This window comes from Oncorhynchus tshawytscha, linkage group LG05, assembly GCF_018296145.1.
Source record: "Oncorhynchus tshawytscha isolate Ot180627B linkage group LG05, Otsh_v2.0, whole genome shotgun sequence".
NCBI classification, from domain to species: Eukaryota; Metazoa; Chordata; class Actinopteri; order Salmoniformes; family Salmonidae; genus Oncorhynchus; species Oncorhynchus tshawytscha.
The window spans coordinates 11,425,978-11,452,615 of NC_056433.1; the positions used below are offsets into that span (position 1 = coordinate 11,425,978).

General features: G+C 42.3%; 1 protein-coding gene across 1 annotated transcript in view; it reads left to right on the forward strand.

Moving 5' to 3' along the window:
- The window catches only part of LOC112249916 (protein eva-1 homolog A), a 163,744-nt gene that overhangs the window by 61,385 nt on the left and 75,721 nt on the right, over positions 1-26,638 (forward strand). Inside the window, exon 5 of the mRNA XM_042321463.1 lies at positions 14,603-14,746. Within this exon, the coding sequence (XP_042177397.1) occupies positions 14,603-14,746 (144 nt within the window). The remainder of the gene's footprint in view (positions 1-14,602; positions 14,747-26,638) is intronic.

Here is a 26,638-nt window from a genome sequence, read left to right on the forward strand (position 1 = left end):
GCTCAGTTTCGGTTACGACGTTCCCACAACGTTTGGATGGCACTCTGCTGGGGTTTCCTGAAGGGTGTTTCTGAATAGCAAAGTTCTCTACCCACCTAGAATGAAGTTTATAGTCATTCATAAGAGGGTTCCTCCGTTTGGTACTTTTACTCTTCCACCCTGACTTACTCCTCCACTTGACTTTTTAATAGATCACTGGGTTCTAGTACGGGACTGTTGTGGGTTTGATTCCTGCAGACTGATTCTATCTGGTATGAGTCAGTTAATGTTGCTAGTTCTGTAAGTTGCTTTGTGTTGAAGTGTCTACTAAAATGCCCATATTATTATTTAAATGATCAAGTCCTCCAATCCTGTCACAGCAGATCAGTGATGATCTTACTCCAAAGAAATGAGGAAGAAACGATGCATCTTGAAAGGATTCAACTGGTGTCAGTGTTGCTCTTTAGTTCCTGAGTTGGGCTATTTGACCTGTGACCCCCATCATCATTCTTCCTGAGTCTGTTGACACACTGTGAGAGAGTCCAGTAGGGTCTGTTTTCATATGGAACTCCCCTCTCTCTCCTACTTGGTCTGTTTTAATGGTCCATGTCCTCCTACATGGCATCCTCCAGAACCAGGGGTTAACAACAACATTTCCAGTCTTTGTTGGTGTCCCGACCAGTCTTGGGTTCAAATAGTCCATTTTGTTTTCTTTCAAATACTTATAGATTTATTTCATTGGGCTAGTCTGGCACAGTGAAACCAACGGAGTTTCCATGTATGGAATAGTCCCGTAATTACAAACCCTATCCATCTAACAATGCTAAAACTATTAGACCTTGAAAACGCAGCCCTGGGCCCGAATTCCTTAAAGCATTGGAGTGCTGATCTAGGATCAGTTTGACCTTTTAGATCATAATGAATACTATTTAATGGACGGGGGGCCTGATCCGAGATCAGCACTCCTACTTTTGATAATGGGCCCAGGACTCCTTTACTACTACACCAGTCCTTCTACTGTTCAAACTGGGTTCTGTGGTTCAAACTGGGTTCTGTGGTTCAAACTGGATTCTGTGGTTCAAACTGGATTCTGTGGTTCAAACTGGATTCTGTGGTTCAAACTGGGTTCTGTGGTTCAAACTGGATTCTGTGGTTCAAACTGGATTCTGTGGTTCAAACTGGATTCTGTGGTTCAAACTGGATACTGTGGTTCAAACTGGATTCTGTGTTTCAAACTGGATTCTGTGGTTCAAACTGGATTCTGTGGTTCAAACTGGATACTGTGGTTCAAACTGGATACTGTGGTTCAAACTGGATTCTGTGGTTCAAACTGGATTCTGTGGTTCAAACTGGATACTGTGGTTCAAACTGGATTCTGTGTTTCAAACTGGATTCTGTGGTTCAAACTGGATTCTGTGGTTCAAACTGGATACTGTGGTTCAAACTGGATTCTGTGGTTCAAACTGGATACTGTGGTTCAAACATTAAAAGCACATCAGGAATATATATAGTCCCACACAGCTGCTGTATTTAAAGGACATTTCAATCTATGTGGACACACAACATGTTCGTACATCAGACAGCATCTCCTGAATTTCACGCACAGAGAGGGGAGGAAGAAATCACCTTCTGCTAAAAAAATGTAACTAGGCAAGCCAGTTAGAACAAATTCCTATTTACAATGATGGCCAGGTTTGGCCTACCCCAACCAAACCTGGGCCAATTGTGCATCGCCCTATGGGACTCCAAATCACAGCCGGATGTGAACCAGGTACTGCAGTGGCTCTGCTTGCACTGAGATGCAGTGTCTTAGACCACTGCGCCACTCAGTAGTCCATCTCAGATCACTGGATTCAAAGTCCAGAGTGCTAACCATTATCCTCCCTGAAGAAAAGAGGAAAAGAGCCTTCTGTCTATCCTCCCTAGAGAACAGAAGAGAGGAAAACAGCCTTCTGTCTATCCTCCCTAGAGAACAGAAGAGAGGAAAACAGCCTTCTGTCTATCCTCCCTAGAGAACAGAAGAGAGGAAAACAGCCTTCTGTCTATCCTCCCTAGAGAACAGAAGAGAGAAAAACAGCCTTCTGTCTATCCTCCCTAGAGAACAGAAGAGAAGAGAGGAACACAGCCTTCTGTCTATCCTCCCTAGAGAACAGAAGAGAGGAACACAGCCTTCTGTCTATCCTCCCTAGAGAACAGAACAGAAGAGAAGAGAGGAACACAGCCTTCTGTCTATCCTCCCTAGAGAACAGAAGAGAAGAGAGGAACAAAGCCTTCTGTCTATCCTCCCTAGAGAACAGAAGAGAGGAACACAGCCTTCTGTCTATCCTCCCTAGAGAACAGAACAGAAGAGAAGAGAGGAAAACAGCTTTCTGTCTATCCTCCCTAGAGAACAGAAGAGAAGAGAGGAACACAGCCTTCTGTCTATCCTCCCTAGAGAACAGAAGAGAAGAGAGGAACACAGCCTTCTGTCTATCCTCCCTAGAGAACAGAAGAGAGGAACACAGCCTTCTGTCTATCCTCCCTAGAGAACAGAAGAGAAGAGAGGAACACAGCCTTCTGTCTATCCTCCCTAGAGAACAGAAGAGAGGAACACAGCCTTCTGTCTATCCTCCCTAGAGAACAGAAGAGAGGAAAACAGCCTTCTGTCTATCCTCCCTAGAGAACAGAAGAGAAGAGAGGAACACAGCCTTCTGTCTATCCTCCCTAGAGAACAGAAGAGATGAAAACAGCCTTCTGTCTATCCTCCCTAGAGAACAGAAGAGAGGAAAACAGCCTTCTGTCTATCCTCCCTAGAGAACAGAAGAGATGAACACAGCCTTCTGTCTATCCTCCCTAGAGAACAGAAGAGAGGAACACAGCCTTCTGTCTATCCTCCCTAGAGAACAGAAGAGAGGAAAACAGCCTTCTGTCTATCCCCCCTAGAGAACAGAAGAGATGAACACAGTCTTCTGTCTATCCTCCCTAGAGAACAGAAGAGATGAAAACAGCCTTCTGTCTATCCTCCCTAGAGAACAGAAGAGATGAACACAGCCTTCTGTCTATCCTCCCTAGAGAACAGAAGAGAGGAAAACAGCCTTCTGTCTGTCCTCCCTAGAGAACAGAAGAGATGAAAACAGCCTTCTGTCTATCCCCCCTAGAGAACAGAAGAGATGAAAACAGCCTTCTGTCTATCCTCCCTAGAGAACAGAAGAGATGAAAACAGCCTTCTGTCTATCCTCCCTAGAGAACAGAAGAGAAGAGAGGAAAACAGCCTTCTGTCTATCCTCCCTAGAGAACAGAAGAGATGAAAACAGCCTTCTGTCTATCCTCCCTAGAGAACAGAAGAGAAGAGAGGAAAACAGCCTTCTGTCTATCCTCCCTAGAGAACAGAAGAGAAGAGAGGAAAACAGCCTTCTGTCTATCCTCCCTAGAGAACAGAAGAGATGAACACAGCCTTCTGTCTATCCTCCCTAGAGAACAGAAGAGAGGAAAACAGCCTTCTGTCTGTCCTCCCTAGAGAACAGAAGAGATGAAAACAGCCTTCTGTCTATCCTCCCTAGAGAACAGAAGAGATGAAAACAGCCTTCTGTCTATCCCCCCTAGAGAACAGAAGAGATGAAAACAGCCTTCTGTCTATCCCCCCTAGAGAACAGAAGAGATGAAAACAGCCTTCTGTCTATCCTCCCTAGAGAACAGAAGAGATGAAAACAGCCTTCTGTCTATCCTCCCTAGAGAACAGAAGAGATGAAAACAGCCTTCTGTCTATCCTCCCTAGAGAACAGAAGAGATGAAAACAGCCTTCTGTCTATCCTCCCTAGAGAACAGAAGAGATGAACACAGCCTTCTGTCTATCCTCCCTAGAGAACAGAAGAGAGGAACACAGCCTTCTGTCTATCCTCCCTAGAGAACAGAAGAGAGGAACACAGCCTTCTGTCTATCCTCCCTAGAGAACAGAAGAGAAGAGAGGAAAAGAGCATCAAAGAGCAGCATCATCTGTCCAGGATAAGAAGAGTTGTGGTGGGGGGCTGGCAGGCGCTTAGTGATGATGTATGAGCCCCCCATCTATCACTGACAGGTGTTTGTGTGTCCCCCTCTTCCCTATCACCCCCTTCCCATCCACCCCCTGGAGGAAAACATGAGCTCGGGTGTCCCCTTTCACAATGGGGGGGCCATGCGGGATGGGTCTGGACAGGGGCCCCAGGATTTCCCTGGGATGGGTCTGGACAGGGATATGAGAGGACAGACCCTTTGTGGAGTAGAGTGTGTCTGAGATGTCCTCTAGTCCTGGAGATCTTGAAAATGAGCCCAGTCAGTGTTGTACGTTGACAGAGGCTCTTGTGAGAGAGAGAGCTTCTAAGAGGCCTTAGAAGCTGCCTCCCGCTGTTCAGAGGTAATTAAAATACAGTACCCTGTGTATGTAAAGAATGATAAGGCAAGAAAAGATTACAAAATGAAGCTCCTTATGGAAAATCAAGAGAGTTCTTGCTGACTATTACAAAAATGGGAACATCTGCAACAAAATCTTCCACACAAACCATCCCCTGGCATGGCACTGTGCTATATTAGCACACTACCCCTTTGTTAAGAGGGTAGTGGGGTGGAAACTCAGGATACTTGACAACGAGGACTCTGAGTAATCTAATATAAATCTGTATAAGTCTGGAACAGTAATTGTACAGGGTAACCCCAAACAGTTTCAGCTGGACTTTCACCTAATCAAAGAATTAGCCCAGTTGGCTAAGCTCTCCCTTGATAAAGATACCCCCACCCTGAGCAGTCAGACCAGACCTCTTCATTCTATAACCCCACAGACGAGCCACCCCCAGCGGAAAGTCAACCTCCCAGCACAGAGTACTACCCCCTCATTGAAATGAAGGATACATTTACCCAGCTGGAGGTAAGGCAGGTGGAGCTGGAACCGCAGGTGATTACACTCCAGTCAGCACAGACCCAGACAAAAGTCCAGCACAACAACACTCTCTTAACCAGACCCGGAGAGCTGGAGCTGGAGAGAGACTATATCTGCACTCTGGACTGTAGTGAGACAACTTCAACAGGAGAAAGAGCAGGAGCAGGAGAAGAACAGAGCACTAGAGGAGAGGATCAGACTGCTGGAGGAGAAGTTGAGGATCAGACTGCTGGAGGAGACTGTGAGGGGGATGGAGGAGAGGATCAGACTGCTGGAGGAGAGGTTGAGGGGGATGGAGGAGAGGATCAGACTGCTGCAGGAGAGGATGAGGGGGATGGAGGAGAGGACCAGACTGCTGGAGGAGAGGTTGAGGGGGATGGAGGAGAGGATCAGACTACTGGAGGAGAGGTTGAGGGGGATGGAGGAGAGGATCAGACTACTGGAGGAGAGGGTGAGGGGGATGGAGGAGAGGATCAGACTGCTGGAGGAGAGGTTGAGGGGGATGGAGGAGAGGATCAGACTGCTGGAGGAGAGGGTGAGGGGGATGGAGGAGAGGATCAGACTACTGGAGGAGAGGGTGAGGGGGATGGAGGAGAGGATCAGACTGCTGGAGGAGAGGGTGAGGGGATGGAGGAGAGGATCAGACTACTGGAGGAGAGGTTGAGGGGGATGACGTGTGACAGAGAACAGCCTACTAGAGAGGTGGCCACCCCCGCAGAGAAGCCAGCAGCACAGCCCACCTCAGCTCCCGACAAAAGTCTTGACACCACAGCAGAACACTTACACTAGCCCAAGCCAATGACATGTACCAGATGCTCAGCAGGCTCTGCTCACACTTACTGGCCTTAGGCCAAACCACATGACCGACAACATTGGAGACTTTATGGAACACAAAGCCTTCACTATATCATCCTGGAATATCCAAGGCCTGAGGTCATCTGCCTTTGGCCTAAAGAGCAGGAATCTGGACTTCACCAAAGAAATCAGTAATACAGACATTGTCATCCTGCAAGAAACCTGGTATAGAGGAGACGGACCCACTGGTTGCCCCCTAGGTTACAGAGAGCTGGTAGTCCCATTCACCAAACTACCAGGTGTGAAGGTGTGAAACAGGGAAGGGACTCAGGGAGTATGCTAATTTGGTATAGAGCAGACCTAACTCATTCAATTGATCGAAACAGGAACATTTTACATTTGGCTAGTAATTCAAAAGGAAATGATCTTAAAAGAGAAGAATGTCCTCCTGTGTGCTACCTATATCCCTCCCTAGAATCACCATACTTTAATGAAGACAGCTTCTCCATCCTGGTGGGGGAAATCAATCATTTCCCGGCCCAGGGACATGTACTAGTCTGTTGTGACCTAAATGCCAGAACCGGAAGAGAACCTGACACCCTCAGCACACAGGGGGACAATCACCTGCCTACAGGTGACAGCATTCCCTCCCCCATATGCCCCCCTAGGCACAACTATGACAACATAACCAACAAAAACGGGTCACAACTCCTGCAGCTCTGTTGCACGCTGGGTATATACATAGTCAATGGTAGGCTTCGAGGGGACTCCTATGGTAGGTACACCGATAGCTCATCTCTTGGCAGTAGTACTGTAGACTACTTTATCACTGACCTCAACCCAGAGTCTCTCAGAGCCATCACAGTCAGCCCACTGACACCCCTATCAGACCACAGCAAAATCACAGTCTACTTGAACAGAGCAATACTCAATAATGAGGCATCAAAGCCAAAAGAACTGAGTAACATTAAGAAATGCTATAGATGGAAGGAATGCAGTTTGGAAACCTACCAAAAAATAATTAGGAAACAACAAATTCAATCCCTTTTAGACAACTTCCTGGACAAAACATTCCACTGTAATAGTGAAGGTGTAAACTTGGCAGTAGAAAATCTAAGCAGTATATTTGACCTCTCAGCTTCCCTATCAAATCTAAAAATCTCAAATAGAAAATGCCCTGGAAAACAGGAGTCTACGCCTTCACTATGGTGAATCACTAAAACAATACAGAAATACATAGAAAAGAAGGAACAGCATGTCAGAAATCAGCTCAATGTAATTGAAGAATCCATAGACTAACCACTTCTGGGAAAATTGGAAAACACTAAACAAACAACACAAAGAATTATCTATCCAAAATGGAGATGTATGGGTAAACCACTTCTCTAATCTTTTTGGCTCTATAACAAAGAATAAAGAGCAAAAACAAATACAGGATCAAATACAAATCTTAGAATCAACTATTAAAGACTACCAGAACCCACTGGATTCTCCAATTACCTTGAATGAGCTACAGAACAAAATAAAAACCCTCCAACCCAAAAAGGCCTGTGGTGTTGATGGTATCCTTAATTAAATGATCAAATATACAGACAACAAATCCCAATTGGCTATACTAAAACTCTTTAACATCATCTTTAGCTCTGGCACCATCATATACATTTTTTTACCCCAATAATTTGACCCCAATAACTACCGTGGGATATGCATCAACAGCAACCTTGGGAAAATCCTCATATATATCAACGAATTGGCGCGGGCACTAGAAAAGTCTGCAGCACCCGGCCTCACCCTACTAGAATCTGAAGTCAAACGTTTACTGTTTGCTGATGATCTGGTGCTTCTGTCACCAAACAAGGAAATAAACAATCAAAATTAACAGTAAACATTACACATAAGAAGTTTCAAAACAATAAAGCCAAATGTCATATTTTATATATATATATATATAATATGACATTTGTAATGGCTTTATTGTTTTGAAACTTCTGTATGTGTAATGTTTACTGTTAATTGTTATTGTTTATTTCACTTTTGTATATTATCTACCTCACTTGCTTTGGCAATGTTAACACATGTTTCCCATGCCAATAAAGCCCCTGGGAGGGAGGGAGGGAGGGAGGGAGGGAGGGAGGGTAATATCTGCTGATACAAATCAAATTGTATTGGTTGCGGACACATATTTTGCAGATATTATCGCAGGTGCAGCAAAATGCTTATGTTTCTAGCTCCAACAGTGCAGTAGTACCTAACAACACACACAAATCCCCCAAATTAAAAGAAAGGAATTAAGAAATATCAGAACGAGCGATATCAGAGTCAGGAATATAAATAAATGTATATGATGGTGTGAATAGACATGGACACTTGATACTTTTTTTTGTTGCATCATTTCCAATCCCCCATATATTTTTTGGGGTAAATATATATATCCATACACGCATGCATACATATACACATATATACATACCTATATAGACATATATACTTTTAAAAATAATATACCTTTATTATTATTCCCCGCAAACCCTACCGCCGATCCCCCAAACAAATAAACACTTTGGCTTTTACTTTCAATTTATACATCTTATACACATTTTACAGGCGCAATCTGTTTTACAATAGTTATATTTTGTTTGTTTTTAGTCCTTCCTCTATTTCTGATGTCCATCCAGTTTGATTTCTATTTGTAACTGTGCTATTTCACAACAGTTCTGAACCTATATACATTTTACAGATACCGTATGTTTTACATTGGTTATCTTGTTAATAGTCCCACCCTTCAGCTCCATTCAACCTCTCCCATCTATCTCACAACATCATCCATTTTGGATTTCTATTTGCCATATATTTTTCAACTGTGCTGTGATGCTTCCCAAAATAATTGAACCTTTCTATTCTCATAGCTTCTAGAGATCGTAAATTAAAAATATATATTTTTTGCTAAAATAATTATTATATTATTGATTGATTGACTATGGATTTTCAAATCACCCAGTATTGCTGTCTGCAGCGTTAGTTCTAGGTAAATGTTGCTATTCTTCAGCCATTCCTGGACCTGTGACAAAAAACGAGCTACATATGGACCAAAATAAAATACCAAAATAAATTATCTAATGACTCTGCCTCCTCACAGCAGAATCTGCAGAGCTGGGAAGATTGTATTCCCCATATATATAACATTCTATTAGTTGCAAGAATTTTGTATAGTAATTTAACCTCTTGAAGCTAGGGGGCACTATTTTTATGTTTGCAAAAATAATGTTCCCAAAGTAAATGGCCTATTTCTCAGGACCAGATGCTAGAATATGCATATCATTGACAGATTAGGATAGAAAACACACTAAAGTTTCCAAAACTGTCAAAATATTGTCTGTGAATATAGCAGAACTGATATTGCAGGCGAAACCCTGAGAAAAATCAAACCAGGAAGTGGCTTCTATTTTGAAAACTCCATGTTCCATAGCCTCCCATTTAAAGGGATATCAACCAGATTCCTTTTCCTATCGCGTCCTCAAGGTGTCAACAGTCTTCAGACATAGTTTCAGGATTTTATTTTAAAAAATGAGCCAGAACGATAACATCGCGTCAAGTGGTCACATGAGTTTTGCTCACGCAACAGAGTTTGGATGGGTATTGCTTTTCCCTCTCCTACTGTGAAAGACATTTGCGGTTGATATATTATCGATTATATATTTTAAAAACAACCTGAGGATTGATTATAAAAAACGTTTGACATGTTTCTGTGGACACTACGGACATTACGCTCTTTCCTGTGGATTTCTGAACATAATGCGCCAAACAAACGGAGGTATTTTGGATATAAAAATAATCTTTATGGAACAAAAGGAACATTTGTTGTGTAACTGGGAGTCTCGTGAGTGAAAACATCCAAAGATCATCAAAGGTAAACAATTCATTTGATTGCTTTTTCTGATTTTCGTGACCAAGCTACCTGATGCTAAGTGTACTTAATGTTTTCTCATGCGATCAACTGGGTACATCGAAAATCTCTTCCCAACTATTTTGCAATTTACAAGGCACAGCTGTCAGTTTTTTGGTCCTTAAATGAAATTGGTATATGTTTTTATTTATCACACTTTTCTTTACCCATTTGTTCTTTAATACAGGGCCGACATACAAGTTCCTTACTTTTTCCCCCTTCTACTTGCCTCTTCCATTTTTGTGGTAATGCTGCAATTAATTGGTTGTAATTTTGGTTAGAGCTGACATTTCCATATGTCTGTGTTAGCTACATGTGTGACATAACTCCACCAGTCCTATTTATGATATCATTCACTAAAATTATACCTTTTTTAAACATTTATTCGAAAAATACTATTTTTTAAATTAATTAGTATATTTGAATTTAACCACAATATTTGTTGTATTGTTTGTTCTGTCTTTTCAGGTGGATTAAACTGAAATTGCAACCAACTTTCTAAGGCTTGTTTAAAAAATAACTATATTTTGGAGATGATTTCCTTTTCAAACAACCGAAAGTGAGCAGGTGTAATCTGAATAAAGGGGAAAAGGCCATTCTTGAACATAGGATGAGACATTCTTACTAATTTACTAGAGAACCAGTTTGGAATTAAGTATCATTTTTGTATGACTGATGCCTTTAGTGAGAGGTCTAATGCTTTAATATTTAAAGCATTAGCCTGAAACGAAAACATATTCTTAAAGTACTTTACTTCCTCTTTCAAAATATAATTTGGTGAATCATGCACGACTCCATCATTTGTAACAAGTTTTAATACATTTTTTTTGGTAGCATTTCTATATTGAAGATTGAAAAATAATTTGGTGCATTTTTCCCCATATTCCATCCAGTTCGCTTGATTGTTATAATATATTACACTGGATCTTTCTGGAATAACTTCCTCCATTTCTTTTTGTTTTTCCTCTAACTTATTCTGTGCCTCTGTGGTATCGTTTTTTATTGCTATCTAACTGTACTGTTAGTCCTTCAATTTCCTTTAAAGGCAGGTGTCCCATACAATAAGGGGATTGGCTGTACCTATGTTATGTCTGAAAAAGTCAGTTATAAATTAATCTGTCCTAGTTCTAAACAATTTATCATCTAGTAGGCTTTGATTAAATTTCCAATATCCTCGCCCATTTGGAAATTCTATAAGAGTAATATATATGTAAATTATGTGATGATCCGACCGCATTCTGTCCCCTAACAACACTTTTTAAACTTTTGGTGCCAGAGAGAATGGCATAAGAAAGTAGTCAAGACGACTAGCTTGATTAAGCCTCCGCCAAGTATATCTCACTAGGTCAGGGTATTTAAGTCTCCATATATCCACTAATTCCAATATATCCATGACAAGTGCCTGAGGGTGATAGTTTGTAGTGTGATTTCCTTTCCGGTCCATAGAGCTATTTAAGACTGTATTAAAATCTCCCACCATAATAATAGTCTAGTGTTAAATTCTTATATTTTCAAAGAAGCTTGGATCATCATTATTCAGACCGTATAGGTTAATAAGCCATATCTGTTTATTGTCCAATAACATATTTAAAATAATCCATCTACCTTGAGGATCTGTTTGGACAATTTGCACATTTGGATCAAAATGACTGTTAATTAAAACCATCACCCCTTTTGAATTTCTTTGACCATGAGAGAAATATATCTCACCCCCCCAGTTATTTTTCCACAAAACTTCATCTAAAATTGTTGAATGGGTTTCCTGTAGAACAATAGATATTATATTCCTTCTCTTTTAGCCAGGTAAATACTGATCGTCTCTTCTTATTATCTGCTAGGCCAGTACAATTGTAACTGGCTATACTTATTTCACCGCTTACCATAATGAGACACAACTTTCAATTCTATTTATCAAAATATATGTTTGTAAACGTACCATTAAAAAGTAACATGATGATGGGGTGTCTATATAGCTGTACCATGAAATGTGCATTGCTACTAACTAAACCTACAATTGGTCCCTACTATTCCACCTGCTAAAAGCCCCCCTCATCCCGAGCTGGGCCGTCATCCCAATGCCCGACAGACCACCCTCGACCCCCTGTATCCCATAACCCATAACCGACAGGGATCCATCCTTCGAAAAGAGCACACAGTACCAGTTACCGAATTGAAGTATATCAACTGCCAAATGCATTTCCATCGCCCTCACCTCGATTTGTATTATATATAGCTGTGGATCATCCTCTATTGTCCCTAACATCTTTTACTCCTTTGCAACAGTTGTGGGATACACACATACACCCACACACACTCAACCCCTTTCCCCCACACAACCATAGGCTCACATTCTCAACAGTTGCACCTTCCCAGAGCCCAACTCAAGAAAGGTCCTGATTTACAAATGCACTTACTGTTGCAGCTGCATGAGAAGGCCTGTAAGACCGTGCAAGAAAAATGGGCAGAAATGGAGAGATTTTATGAACCATTGTCACATCCTAGATGATGGAGGTCAAATGTACACCTCTACCCTGAAACACACACAACACGGTCCCCTGTAGTGACCATATTCCCAAGCATCTCCATGCAGTCAGACTTTTGATTTTGTGCCACCAGGGCTACAATAATATGCCCCCTCTCTGAATGTCTGAGTGTGACCCCCTCCCCATGGGTTACTGCAGCTAGTGTTGCCAGCACTGCCACTGCCTGGGTGGGGGCACCCCACCGGATTCCCCACCGACTAGGTACAAGGTCGTCAAGGTTCTCAATAGCAGCTTTGAGAATTTCCTTGTATAGTATGCTCTCCCTTTAGGGGGCTTTGGCTTTGCAGGACCAACCCTGCCAAGCAGGCTCACAATCTTGAGGGGGTAGTGCTGCTCTTGGTCTCTGACCGCATTTTGGCTGCATATAGACCTCTTACAGCAGGCCCATAAATCAGTTAGGGACTTCTCCTTAGTATCTGGGTCATTCGGGTGGGTGTCTAGGGTATAGGATTGTGGACCGTACCATTAAATTAGGATCATAAATAAATAATTAAGATCTAATTTATTTTTTAAATGTAGTTCCCCATGATAGGACAATAAATAAATCAAACGTATAATTTATTTTAAAACTGTTCCACCATGATAGGACAATAAATAAATAAGAAGTATAATTCATTATAAAAGTATATCCGTCAAGTATATCCGTCATCTGCACAGCATTAAAAGCCCTCTCATACCACGGCCCACAGCAATATATTGGTTCTGGGATATGCAACCATTTCATTACTCACTCAACTTTCTCAAACAGTTGATGGACAGTTGATACTTGCCTATTGATGTTGGGATTTGACTTTACCGTAGGCCTATAGACAGATCTATGGCTTATTCATTCCTATCTGTAATTAATAAGCCATAGAAAAATGACTGTTGAGAATGCACAGGTATAAGGACTGTTGAGAATGCACAGGTATAATGACTGTTGAGAATGCACAGGTATAATGACTGTTGAGAATGCACAGGTATAATGACTGTTGAGAATGCACAGGTATAAGGACTGTTGAGAATGTACAGGTATAATGACTGTTGAGAATGCACAGGTATAATGACTGTTGAGAATGCACAGGTATAATGACTGTTGAGAATGCACAGGTATAAGGACTGTTGAGAATGCACAGGTATAATGACTGTTGAGAATGTACAGGTATAAGGACTGTTGAGAATGCACAGGTATAAGGACTATAATGTGTGAGAATGCACAGGTATAAGGACTGTTGAGAATGCACAGGTATAAGGACTGTTGAGAATGCACAGGTATAAGGACTGTTGAGAATGCACAGGTATAATGAGAATGCACAGGTATAATGACTGAATGCACAGGTATAAGAATGCACAGGTATAATGACTGTTGAGAATGTACAGGTATAAGGACTGTTGAGAATGCACAGGTATAATGACTGTTGAGAATGCACAGGTATAAGGACTGTTGAGAATGTACAGGTATAAGGACTGTTGAGAATGTACAGGTATAAGGACTATAATGACTTGAGAATGACTGTTGAGAATGTAGGTATAATGACTGTTGAGAATGTACAGGTATAAGGACTGTTGAGAATGTACAGGTATAAGGACTGTTGAGAATGCACAGGTATAATGACTGTTGAGAATGTACAGGTATAATGACTGTTGAGAATGCTGACTGTTGAGAATGTATAATGACTGTTGAGGTATAATGACTGTTGAGAATGTATAATGACTGTTGAGAATGCACAGGTATAATGACTGTTGAGAATGCACAGGTATAATGACTGTTGAGAATGCACAGGTATAATGACTGTTGAGAATGCACAGGTATAATGACTGTTGAGAATGCACAGGTATAATGACTGTTGAGAATGCACAGGTATAATACTGTTGAGAATGCACAGGTATAAGGACTGTTGAGAATGCACAGGTATAATGACTGTTGAGAATGCACAGGTATAATGACTGTTGAGAATGCACAGGTATAATGACTGTTGAGAATGACACAGGTATAATGACTGTTGAGAATGACTGTTGACAGGTATAATGACTGTTGAGAATGCACAGGTATAATGACTGTTGAGAATGTACAGGTATAATGACTGTTGAGAATGCACAGGTATAATGACTGTTGAGAATGCACAGGTATAATGACTGTTGAGAATGTACAGGTATAAGGACTGTTGAGAATGCACAGGTATAATGACTGTTGAGAATGCACAGGTATAATGACTGTTGAGAATGCACAGGTATAATGACTGTTGAGAATGCACAGGTATAATGACTGTTGAGAATGCACAGGTATAAGGACTGTTGAGAATGCACAGTTGGAAGGAGCCATATGGTTTGCAGATGGTGCAGTCCTTCTGTGTATGTCAATATTATAGAATGTGTCGTATGAGACTCCTCTGTTCTTGTTTAGTGGTGTTCTTGATGGAATCAGAGGTTGTCTTCCTCTATTCTCTCTAATTCACCCGCCCCCCTCTCTCTCAGACTGCCAGTCGGGCGTGGCTCTCCAAGTGCTGATGGCCCGTTGTCAGGGGAAACGGAGCTGTTTGGTCCGGGCATCCACGCGAGAGTTCGGGGACCCCTGCTACTCTGGCACCAGGAAATACCTCAGTGTCATCTACACCTGTGGTGAGTCTCCAGTTGTATCGGCTGCAGTTCTTTCACACAACACCTAGTCAGCAGTTCCTTATGTGGACACTAGGGGGAGCTGTTCTCTCAAGTTTCATGTTTTATTAGTCGTAGGAGATACATGTAGTATATAAACGAGGGATCATCAATTAGATTCAGCCGAGGCACGGTGTTTTTCTTAAGCAGATGGTCAGGAGGCCGGAACATAATTACAAATAATTTGTAGACTGAAAATTGATCGCAAGAAGCCCAAACAAATGTTTGACTAAAACAGTCCTTTCAAACCTTGCTTACTGATGGTATACGATCACATATATCTCTCTAGTATGCATGGCAACACTGTGGAACAGATTTCTTTAATCAGTTGGAGCTGATTGGCTGGTGTTTTTACAGTCTTTTTTGCTAAGAGAATTTGGGGAAACCTGGTATACACCGTCCAATGAAATTCCTGGCATACACCGTCCAATGAAATGCTTACTTGCAGGTTCCTTCTGGACAATGCAACAACAATAATAAATAATAATAGGAACATAAAGTAAATGTCTCAGAAGAACAGAATAAACATGTTAACATCAGTATGATACAGGAGGCCCAATTTATAGTACAATATTTACACATGTTTGTGGAAGAGGACATTAGGGAACAAGTGTTTAATTTGTGCAGTTTTTAGCAATCTTGTGTGTGTGTGTGTGTGTGTGTGTGTGTGTGTGTGTGTGTGTGTGTGTGTGTGTGTGTGCTAAGGTGCGGAAAGCTGGTGCAGGTTGTCAGTCCAGTTCAAGTGTTCAGCAGTCTGATGGCTTGTAGTTTGAAAGTGTCTCTGAGCCTGTTGGTATCAGACCTCATGCTCCGTGTGTGTGTTCATCTATGTCGATGTGGGGCTGATGTGGATGGCTGCCTATTGATACAACTACGTATGTGGCCCAAGGTTTTTCCCGGCCTTTTATCACTGTCCGTCTGTCTCTGTCCGTCCGTCCGTCCGTCTGTCCGTCTCTCTCCGTCTGTGCGTCTGTCTCTCTCTATATTTATCATGTCTGATGACTGTCTGGTGTTTGTAGGAGTGGTGCTTGACAGTTTAGTGTCTGCTCTCTGTCTCGACGGAAGAGAGACGGGTTTCGTCTCCGTCTATCCAGCCACCACACCCCCAGGCTAATCCTGAGCTGGCACAATATCATTTGTTAACACGCACATTCATAACACACACACACACACACATTGTCCAGATGCCTGCTGATCCAGGGATTGATCCATCAATGCTGCCAGGGCCTGGAGCCTTTCAGACGGGACATGTTAGCAGCGACACACATCACACATACTCACCAACCCAAATGACAATGCGTGTCCACCTAACCCATACACTCACACAACCCCCTAATGCTGATCAACCTCTGTCCGGAACCCTGTTTGAATGCTCTACAGGAGTTGTCCAGTATCTATCGGAACAAGAGCTGTCCAGTATCGATCAGAACAAGAGCTGTCCAATATCTATCAATAGAAAAACAGTAGAGATTTGAGTCTTTTTAATCTCTGTCTGACCCTCCTCGTCTCTACGTTGATATACAGAGATGTAGAGTGTGCTCCTAACCAGCTCCAGAGATGTAGAGTGTGCTCCTGACCAGCTCCAGAGATGTAGAGTGTGCTCCTGACCAGCTCCAGAGATATAGAGTGTGCTCCTGACCAGCTCCAGAGATATGGTGTGTGCTCCTGACCAGCTCCAGTGTGCTCCTGACCAGCTCCAAAGATATAGTGTGTACTCATGACCAGCTCCAGAGATATAGAGTGTGCTCCTGACCAGCTCCAAAGATATAGTGTGTACTCATGACCAGCTCCAGAGATATAGTGTGTGCTCCTGACCAGCTCCAAAGATATAGTGTGTACTCATGACCAGCTCCAGAGATATAGTGTGTGCTCCTGACCAGCTCCAGAGATGTAGTGTGTGGTCCTGACCAGCTCCAGAGATATAGTGTGTGCTCCTGACCAGCTCCAGAGATATAGTGTGTGCTCCTGACCAGCTCCAGAGATAGTGTGTGCTCCTGACCAGCTCCAGAGATATAGTGTGTGCTCCTGACCAGCTCCAGAGATAGTGTGTGCTCCTGACCAGCTCCAGAGATAGTGTGTGCTCCTGACCAGCTCCAGAGATGTAGTGTGTGCTCCTGACCAGCTCCAGAGTGTGCTCCTGACCAGCTCCAGAGATAGTGTGTGCTCCTGACCAGCTCCAGAGTGTGCTCCTGACCAGCTCCAGAGATGTAGTGTGTGCTCCTGACCAGCTCCAGAGTGTGCTCCTGACCAGCTCCAGAGATAGTGTGTGCTCCTGACCAGCTCCAGAGATAGTGTGTGCTCCTGACCAGCTCCAGAGATGTAGTGTGTGCTCCTGACCAGCTCCAGAGTGTGCTCCTGACCAGCTCCAGAGATAGTGTGTGCTTAGGTATGGTGGGAAAAAATGGAAGAAAAATAAATAATGGAGTAGGCATAATGTAGGGAAATGGATGAAGAGAAGGTGTGTGTGTGTGTGTGTGTGTGTGTTGATGCAGGGTGTGTAGTGCAGGGGAGACTTTTGGCAAGGAGAAATCCTTCTATCTGTAGTGGAATGCAGTGTTTTCCATTAGCGACTGTCGTCGTCTGAGCAGGTTTCAGACTCATTTTCAGCCAACTACTTTTTCCACTTCATATTAACTAGTCTACTTTTCATTTAAAAGTTTCAGTTCGCTAGTACGTCGAGCCTTCTCCTGCCGGGATTGAACGATAAGTACCTTCTCACAATCTATTGACATGATAGGTGCCTGTCGGTCACAAAGCGTACAATGACAGGGAAATACAGTCTGCTGTCTGTCCCGCCTCCCGGTATAATTTTTGCGCCCTGGGCTTGGTTGCAGTAAAATTTCTTAACATGGAGGGGAGAGAGCATGATGCTTGTCAATTTGCAGGTCCCATGTAATGTGGGTTGAGCAGAAATCTACTTAGCCTAATTATGGTTTTCTGGCGCATAATTTTTTTTTTTTTGCGTGTTTCTCAGAGCCAGCCACACGGAGTCGTGGCGCATAGGCTATTTACTGTGCTTTGATTGACAACTGAATAGCAAGTGTTAAATAGTTCATAAAAGGTGTCAAACTGACTGAATAAAGTCAATCTCAGAAAACTCTTTGCCATTCATAAATCATGCAATGTGGTTATATGTCTATGGTATCACAGTGGGAGAAGTAAACCATAGGATTTCCTAGGTTTCCTTTCCTAGGATGTCTGGGCTTGCCTAACCTAAACTAGCAGACGTAAAATAAATGTCTGAAACTAGATCCACTACATACTGGTCTTCTCGAGAAGAAAAATAACTGTCGGAGGTTCTCTTCTGCAATGTTCAACCAATCCAGTAAATGTGGAGGAGGAGTTAAGATGGAGTGTCGCGTTGTTAACCACCAAATGCGGGAAGTCGCATCACAGCTCTCTCTTAATTTTCCCTGAAAATCGGAACTTCCGGTTGTCGGGGACTCGGCAGAGGCTTGCCAGATAGCAACCACATTTACATGAGCACAGTATACCGGATAGTCGCTTATATCCCGCTTATGGTCATATTCAGGATAAACTGTTTACATGCACCATTGATATCCCACTCATGAGTAGCCCTGTATCCATGAATAAACACAATATTCCTCATTAAAGTTCATATGGATTAAATGGAATAGTAACTGAAAGATGGAACCCCTCGACAACATTCCGCTGAAAAGGCAGCAAGCAAAATTCAAAAATATATATTTTTAATATGTAACTTTCATATATTCACAAGTGCAATACACCAAATTAAAGCTTAACTTCTTGTTAATCTACCCATCGTGTCCAATTTCAAAAAGGCTTTACAGCAAAAGCACAACATATGATTTTGTTAGGTCAGAGCCTAGTCACAAAAACACATACATCCATTTTCCAGCCTAAGAGAGGAGTCACAAAAAAGCAGAAATAGAGATCAAATTAATCACTAACCTTTGATGATCTTCATCAGATGGCACTCATAGGACTACATGTTACGCAATACATGTATGTGTTGTTCCATAAAGTTCATATTTATATCCAAAGATCTCAGTTGACATTGGCCGTTATTGTTCAGTAATGTTGTGCCTCGAAAACATCAGTCGAATTTGCAGAGAGCCACATCAATTTACAGAAATAGTCATAATGATCTTTAATATAAGATACAAGTGTTATGCACAGAATTAGAGATATACTTCTCCTTAATGCAACCGCTGTGGCAGCATTCGTGTGAAACTGAAGGCACGAACCACTGCTTTTAATCAGGGCAAGGTGTCTGGTAACATGACTGAATACAAACAGTGCAGCTATTCCCTCCGCAAGGCTATCAAACAAGCTAAGCGCCAGTACAGAGACAAAGTAGAATCTCAATTCAACGGCTCAGACACAAGAGGCATGTGGCAGGGTCTACAGTCAATCACTGACTACAGGAAGAAACCCAGCCCAGTCACGGACCAGGATGTCTTGCTCCCAGGCAGACTAAATAACTTTTTTGCCCGCTTTGAGGACAATACAGTGCCACTGACACGGCCTGCAACGGAAACATGCGGTCTCTCCTTCACTGCAGCCGAAGTGAGTAAGACATTTAAACGTGTTAACCCTCGCAAGGCTGCAGGCCCAGACGGCATCCCCAGCCGCGCCCTCAGAGCATGCGCAGACCAGCTGGCCGGTGTGTTTACGGACATATTCAATCAATCCCTATACCAGTCTGCTGTTCCCACATGCTTCAAGAGGGCCACCATTGTTCCTGTTCCCATGAAAGCTAAGGTAACTGAGCTAAACAACTACCGCCCGTAGCACTCACATCCGTCATCATGAAGTGCTTTGAGAGACTAGTCAAGGACCACATCACCTCCACCCTACCTGACACCCTTGACCCACTCCAATTTGCTTACCGCCCAAATAGGTCCACAGACGATGCAATCTCAACCACACTGCACACTGCCCTAACCCATCTGGACAAGAGGAATACCTATGTGAGAATGCTGTTCATCGACTACAGCTCGGCATTCAACACCATAGTACCCTCCAAGCTCGTCATCAAGCTCGAGACCCTGGGTCTCGACCCCGCCCTGTGCAACTGGGTACTGGACTTCCTGACGGGCCGCCCCCAGGTGGTGAGGGTAGGCAACAACATCTCCTCCCCGCTGATCCTCAACACTGGGGCCCCACAAGGGTGCGTTCTGAGCCCTCTCCTGTACTCCCTGTTCACCCACGACTGCGTGGCCATGCACGCCTCCAACTCAATCATCAAGTTTGCGGACGACACAACAGTGGTAGGCTTGATTACCAACAACGACGAGACGGCCTACAGGGAGGAGGTGAGGGCCCTCGGAGTATGGTGTCAGGAAAATAACCTCACACTCAACGTCAACAAAACTAAGGAGATGATTGTGGACTTCAGGAAACAGCAGAGGGAACACCCCCATCCACATCGATGGAACAGTAGTGGAGAGGGTAGCAAGTTTTAAGTTCCTCGGCATACACATCACAGACAAACTGAATTGGTCCACTCACACAGACAGCATCGTGAGGAAGGCGCAGGAGGCTGAGCGCCAAAAGCACTCACAAACTTCAACCTCAGGAGGCTGAAGAAATTCAACCGGCTTGTCACCAAAAGCACTCCTGCCCTCCAGGACAAACTTCTACAGATGCACAAAGATCGAGAGCATCCTGGCGGGCTGTATCACCGCCTGGTATGGCAACTGCCACCGCCCTACTCAACCGTAAGGCTCTCCAGAGGGTAGTCCTTATGCATCCTTATGTAATACATGTATCACTAGCCACTTTAACTATGCCACTTGGTTTACATACTTATCTCATATGTATATACTGTACTCGATATTATCTACTGTATCTTGCCTATGCTGCTCTGTACCATCACTCATTCATATATCCTTATGTACATATTCTTTATCCCCTTACACTGTGTTATAAGACAGTAGTTTTTTTGGAATTGTTAGTTAGATTACTTGTTCGTTATTACTGCATTGTCGGAACTAGAAGCACAAGCATTTCGCTACACTCGCATTAACATCTGCTAACCATGTGTATGTGACAAATAAAATTTGATTTGATTTGATTTGATTTGTGTGTTTTTTTTACTTTACGGAAAAAGCAAACCATGCAATAATCTGAGTACAGTGCTCAGACAACAAAACAAGCCATACAGATATCCGCCATGTTGTGGAGTCAACAGAAGTCAGAAATACCGTTATAAATATTCACTTACCTTTGATGATCTTCATCAGAATGCACTCCCAGGAATCCCAGTTCCACAATAAATGTTTGATTTGTTCGATAAAGTCCATAATTTATGTCCAAATACCTCCTTTTGTTAGCGCGTTCAGTTCACAAATCCAAACTCACGACGCGGGGGCAGGTCCAAGGAAGAGTTCAGAGGAAAAGTCATATTACAGTTCGTAGAAACATGTCAAACGAAGTATAGAATCAATCTTTAGGATGTTTTTATCATAAATCTTCAATAATGTTCCAACAGGAAAATTCCTTTGTCTGTAGAAATGCAATGGAACGCAAGCTAACTCTCACGTGAGCGCGCATGATCAGCTCATGCCACTCTGGCAGACCTCTGACTCATTCAGCTCTCATTCCCCCCTCCTTCACAGTAGAAGCATCAAACAAGGTTCTAAAGACTGTTGACATCTAGTGGAAGCCTTAGGGAGTGCAATATGACCCCATAGACACTGTATATTGGATAGGCAATGAGTTGAAAAACTACAAACCTCAGATTTCCCACTTCCTGGTTGGATTTGTCTCAGGTTTTCGTCTGCCATATGAGTTATGTTATACTCACAGACATCATTCAAACAGTTTTAGAATCGTCAGAGTGTTTTCTATCCAAATCTACTAATATTATGCATATATTAACAACTGGGCCTGAGTAGCAGGCAGTTTACTCTGGGCACGCTTTTCATCCAGACGTGAAAATGCTGCCCCCTATCCCAAACAGGATATCTTCTAACATAGAATAATATAATATTAACTGTAGGTCTATAACATCTAACATATAATATCAACTGTAGGTCTATAACCTCTAACATATAGAATAATATTAACTGTAGGTCTATAACCTCTAACATATAATATAATATTAACTGTAAGTCTATAACCTCTAACATATAATATTAACTGTAGGTCTATAACCTCTAACATATAATATAATATTAACTGTAGGTCTATAACCTCTAACATATAATATAATATTAACTTTAGGTCTATAACCTCTAAATATAGAATAATATAATATTAATTCCTGCAGAATTATGCATTTATTGCAGTAAAATGATACAACAAATGTTCATTTTGTCTCGGGAACAGGAGTGGAGAACTATGATTTCTTTCTTTCAGCATCGAATGTGTGTGTAATGTGTTATCTTTGACACTGTTATGCAAGCAGACAGTATTTCAACCACATAGTGATGACCAACTGAAGACTTGTTTTCATCCTTCTCTAAGCTTGTTATTTCCTTAAAACCCATCAAACTGATGTTATTTGAACATTTTGCACAGCACCAATCTTTTCACTGTTTTGAAGTTATTGCGTTTTCCCTCCGGTCCCTAAACGCAACAGACAACTTTACCGTCGGTGTTAACTATAATACTCATGCATTCATTCTATCGATGTAAGACATTATTCTGGTGAGGACTACTGTAATTATTCTTCTGGGGCAACAGGCTAGGCTATGACAAAAGAGAAGCTGCATGTTTTTAACTCTAGTTGACAAACAAATGGCCTACCAAATGTCAGAAGCTACACTAAACAAAAAATAAACTCAACATGTAAAGTGTTATTTCTCTCAAATTTTGTGCACATATTTGTTTACATCTGTGTTAGTGAGCATTTTGTTCTTTGCCAAGATAATCCATCCACCTGCCAAGTGTGGCTTATCAAAAAGCTGATTAAACAGCATGACCATTACACAGGAGCACCTTGTGCTGGGGACAATAAAAGGCCACTCTAAAAGGAGATTCTCTGGACTGATGAAACCAAGATGGCCTGATTGCCAAGCGTCATGTCTGGAGAAAACCTGGCACCCTCCCTACCATTAAGCAACGCTGCTGAGTTTTTCACGCTCAACAGTTTCCCATGTGTATCAAGAATCCACCACCCAAAGGACATTGAGCCAACTCGACACAACTGTGGTCAAGCATTAACATGGGCCAGTATTCTTGTGGAGCGCTTTTGACACCTTGTAGAGTCCATGCCCCAATGAATTGAGGCTATTTTGAGGGCAAAATGGGGTGCAATTCAGTATTAGGAAGGTGTTCCTAATGTTTTGTACAATTAGTGTATATGGAAGAAGTTTAGTGCCAAACAAATCGGTAAAATATGGGTAAACAATTATTATTATTTTGTATCTTTCTTATACTGTATCGCTCTGAAATAGGACAGAAACTTTCAAATGTTTTGGGGACAATCTGTTTTTCCATGTATGTATCTGGTATTCAATGTGTTTCTATGGGCTAATAGCAGTAAGACAAAATGTAATGTTTCATCAAATACTTGCTTATTTAATTTTTTTGATACATAATAGGGTCCTAAAATTCAATATCAAATAGCTAAATTATCTTTGGTGTGACCATCTTAAAACAATTCCATATGACGTTAGCAGTAAAACTATAAATACAACTTAATAAGACTTCTTGGTAACAATGAAGTACTTTACTGTGATTGTTGCCAATGAAATGGTCAAAAAGAAACAAAAATAGCTTCTTAGCAAATAGCAATTTATCAAGCAAGAATTCTGCTAGGACTGTCTGGGAGTGGTCTGAGTTGGGAGGGGAAAACTTAAAACTAGCCGTTATTGGCAGAGAGGTTTGGAACTCTTTCTTGTTGGTCTATTAACTAATTTACTTCCTGGTGATGTCACCAGGTAGGCCAAAACTACATCCCACCAAACAGCTTTTACACTGAAAGGGCATCATCATCATTTTCACAATTTCACAATATTATTTCAACCTCATTATGTACTGTGGAAATTTGACTGCACTGTGCCTTTAATCTCAAGATAAGACATATTGAAGATTAAACATGTTTTATGTTTTCTTACTTACAAAATGGTCTTGATCACTCCTGAGGGGATAGACTCACTCCTTAGCAATAACAAAGCCGTAAATGGCCTGGAATGAGTCATCAGTCTCCCCACAGATCACACACCCACACACACACACTTCCTGTCCCAGATCTCCCCTTCACACAAGGTGACCCTTTTTGGTTCTATGTAGCAACCCTTTCTTCTAGCATATACCTTACACCAGTATAACCACCTCATCTAGTTCCCTGGGTCCATATTCTCCAGTCCTGAGCCCGTAGGCCTTAGTCTCTACGCTAACCTCCAGCCTGTAGGCCTCAGTCTCTGGTGCTAACCTCCAGCCTTAGTCTCTGGTGCTATCCTCCAGCCTTAGTCTCTGGTGCTAACCTCCAGCCTTAGTCTCAGGTGCTAACCTCATGCTTTAGTCTCAGGTGCTAATCTCCAGCCTGGAGGCTGCTCCTTTCTCCAGTTCCCCACTCAGTCCTCACCCAAGGCCCCCCACTCCCCTTCTCTCCTCTGTCTGATCTTGTCTCAGCCAGCTAAGTGCTGCAATTGATCAATTTCCTGTTGCCAATCACCAACATTTATTAGGCATTCTTTTACCTTTTATCTCCTGTTGGAACCTACCGCTAACCTCCACTAACCTACCAAACCTATCGCTAACCTACCAAACCTACCACTTACCGACCAAACCTACCACTAACCTCCACTAACCTACTAAACCTACCACTAACCTCCACTAACCTACCAAACTTACCACTAACCTCCACTTGTTCAAAGATTTCTTATGTCGTTCAGAGGGCCGTTCGGGGCCATCTATTACACCAGTGCACAGCGAGGGGGCGTCTATGTGAAGTTGGGAAGTTTAAAGAGAGAGACTTTATCTTGATAAGTCAGTGGGGCTTTATTACCTGAGTGCCAGAGTAGGAGGCCTGTGTGTTATTAGTTATGGATGGATGTGGATGTGAGTTATCGATGAATGTAGATGTGAGTTATGGGTTATGTATGGATGTGGATGTGAGTTATGGATGGATGTGAGTTTTGGATGGATGTTGATGTGAGTTATGGATGGATGTGGATGTGAGTTATGGATGGATGTTGATGTGAGTTATGGATGGATGTGAGTTATGGGTTATGGATGGATGTGGATGTGAGTTAGGGGTTATGGATGGATGTGGATGTGAGTTTTGGATGGATGTTGATGTGAGTTATGGATGGATGTTGATGTGAGTTATGGATGGATGTGGATGTGAGTTATGGGTTATGGATGGATGTTGATATGAGTTATGGATGGATGTTGGTATGAGTTATGGGTTATGGGTTATGGGTAGATGTTGATGTGAGTTATGGGTGGATGTTGATGTGAGTTCTGGGTGGATGTTGATGTGAGTTATGGATTATGGATGGATGTTGATGTGAGTTATGGATGGATGTTGATGTGAGTTATGGATTATGGATGGATGTTGATGTGAGTTCTGGGTGGATGTTGATGTGAGTTATGGATGGATGTTGATGTGAGTTATGGGTTATGGATGGATGTTGATGTGAGTTATGGGTGGATGTTGATGTGAGTTATGGATGGACGTTGATGTGAGTTATGGGTGGATGTTGATGTGAGTTATGGATTATGGATGGATGTTGATGTGAGTTCTGGGTGGATGTTGATGGTTATGGGTGGATGTTGATGTGAGTTATGGGTTATGGATGGATGTTGATGTGAGTTATAGGTTATGTATGGATATTGATGTGAGTTCTGGGTGGATGTTGATGTGAGTTATGGTTATGGATGGAGATGTGAGTTATGGGTTATGGATGGATGTTGATGTGAGTTCTGGGTGGATGTTGATGTGAGTTATGGATGGATGTTGATGTGAGTTATGGGTTATGGATGGATGTTGATGTGAGTTATGGGTGGATGTTGATGTGAGTTATGGATGGACGTTGATGTGAGTTATGGGTGGATGTTGATGTGAGTTATGGGTTATGGATGGATGTTGATGTGAGTTATGGATGGATGTTGATGTGAGTTATGGATGGATGTTGATGTGAGTTCTGGGTGGATGTTGATGTGAGTTATGGATGGATGTTGATGTGAGTTATGGGTTATGGATGGATGTTGATGTGAGTTCTGGGTGGATGTTGATGTGAGTTATGGATGGACGTTGATGTGAGTTATGGGTGGATGTTGATGTGAGTTATGGGTTATGGATGGATGTTGATGTGAGTTATGGGTTATGGATGGATGTTGATGTGAGTTATGGATGGATGTTGATGTGAGTTATGGGTTATGGATGGATGTTGATGTGAGTTCTGGGTGGATGTTGATGTGAGTTATGGATGGATGTTGATGTGAGTTATGGGTTATGGATGGATGTTGATGTGAGTTCTGGGTGGATGTTGATGTGAGTTATGGATGGATGTTGATGTGAGTTCTGGGTGGATGTTGATGTGAGTTATGGGTGGATGTTGATGTGAGTTATGGGTTATGGATGGATGTTGATGTGAGTTATAGGTTATGTATGGATATTGATGTGAGTTCTGGGTGGATGTTGATGTGAGTTATAGGTTATGGATGGAGGTTGATGTGAGTTATGGGTTATGGATGGATGTTGATGTGAGTTCTGGGTGGATGTTGATGTGAGTTATAGGTTATGGATGGAGGTTGATGTGAGTTCTGGATGGATGTTGATGTGAGTTATAGGTTATGGATGGATGTTGATGTGAGTTATAGGTTATGGATGGATGTTGATGTGAGTTATGGGTTATGGATGGATGTTGTTGTGAGTTATAGGTTATGGATGGATGTTGATGTGCGTTATGGATG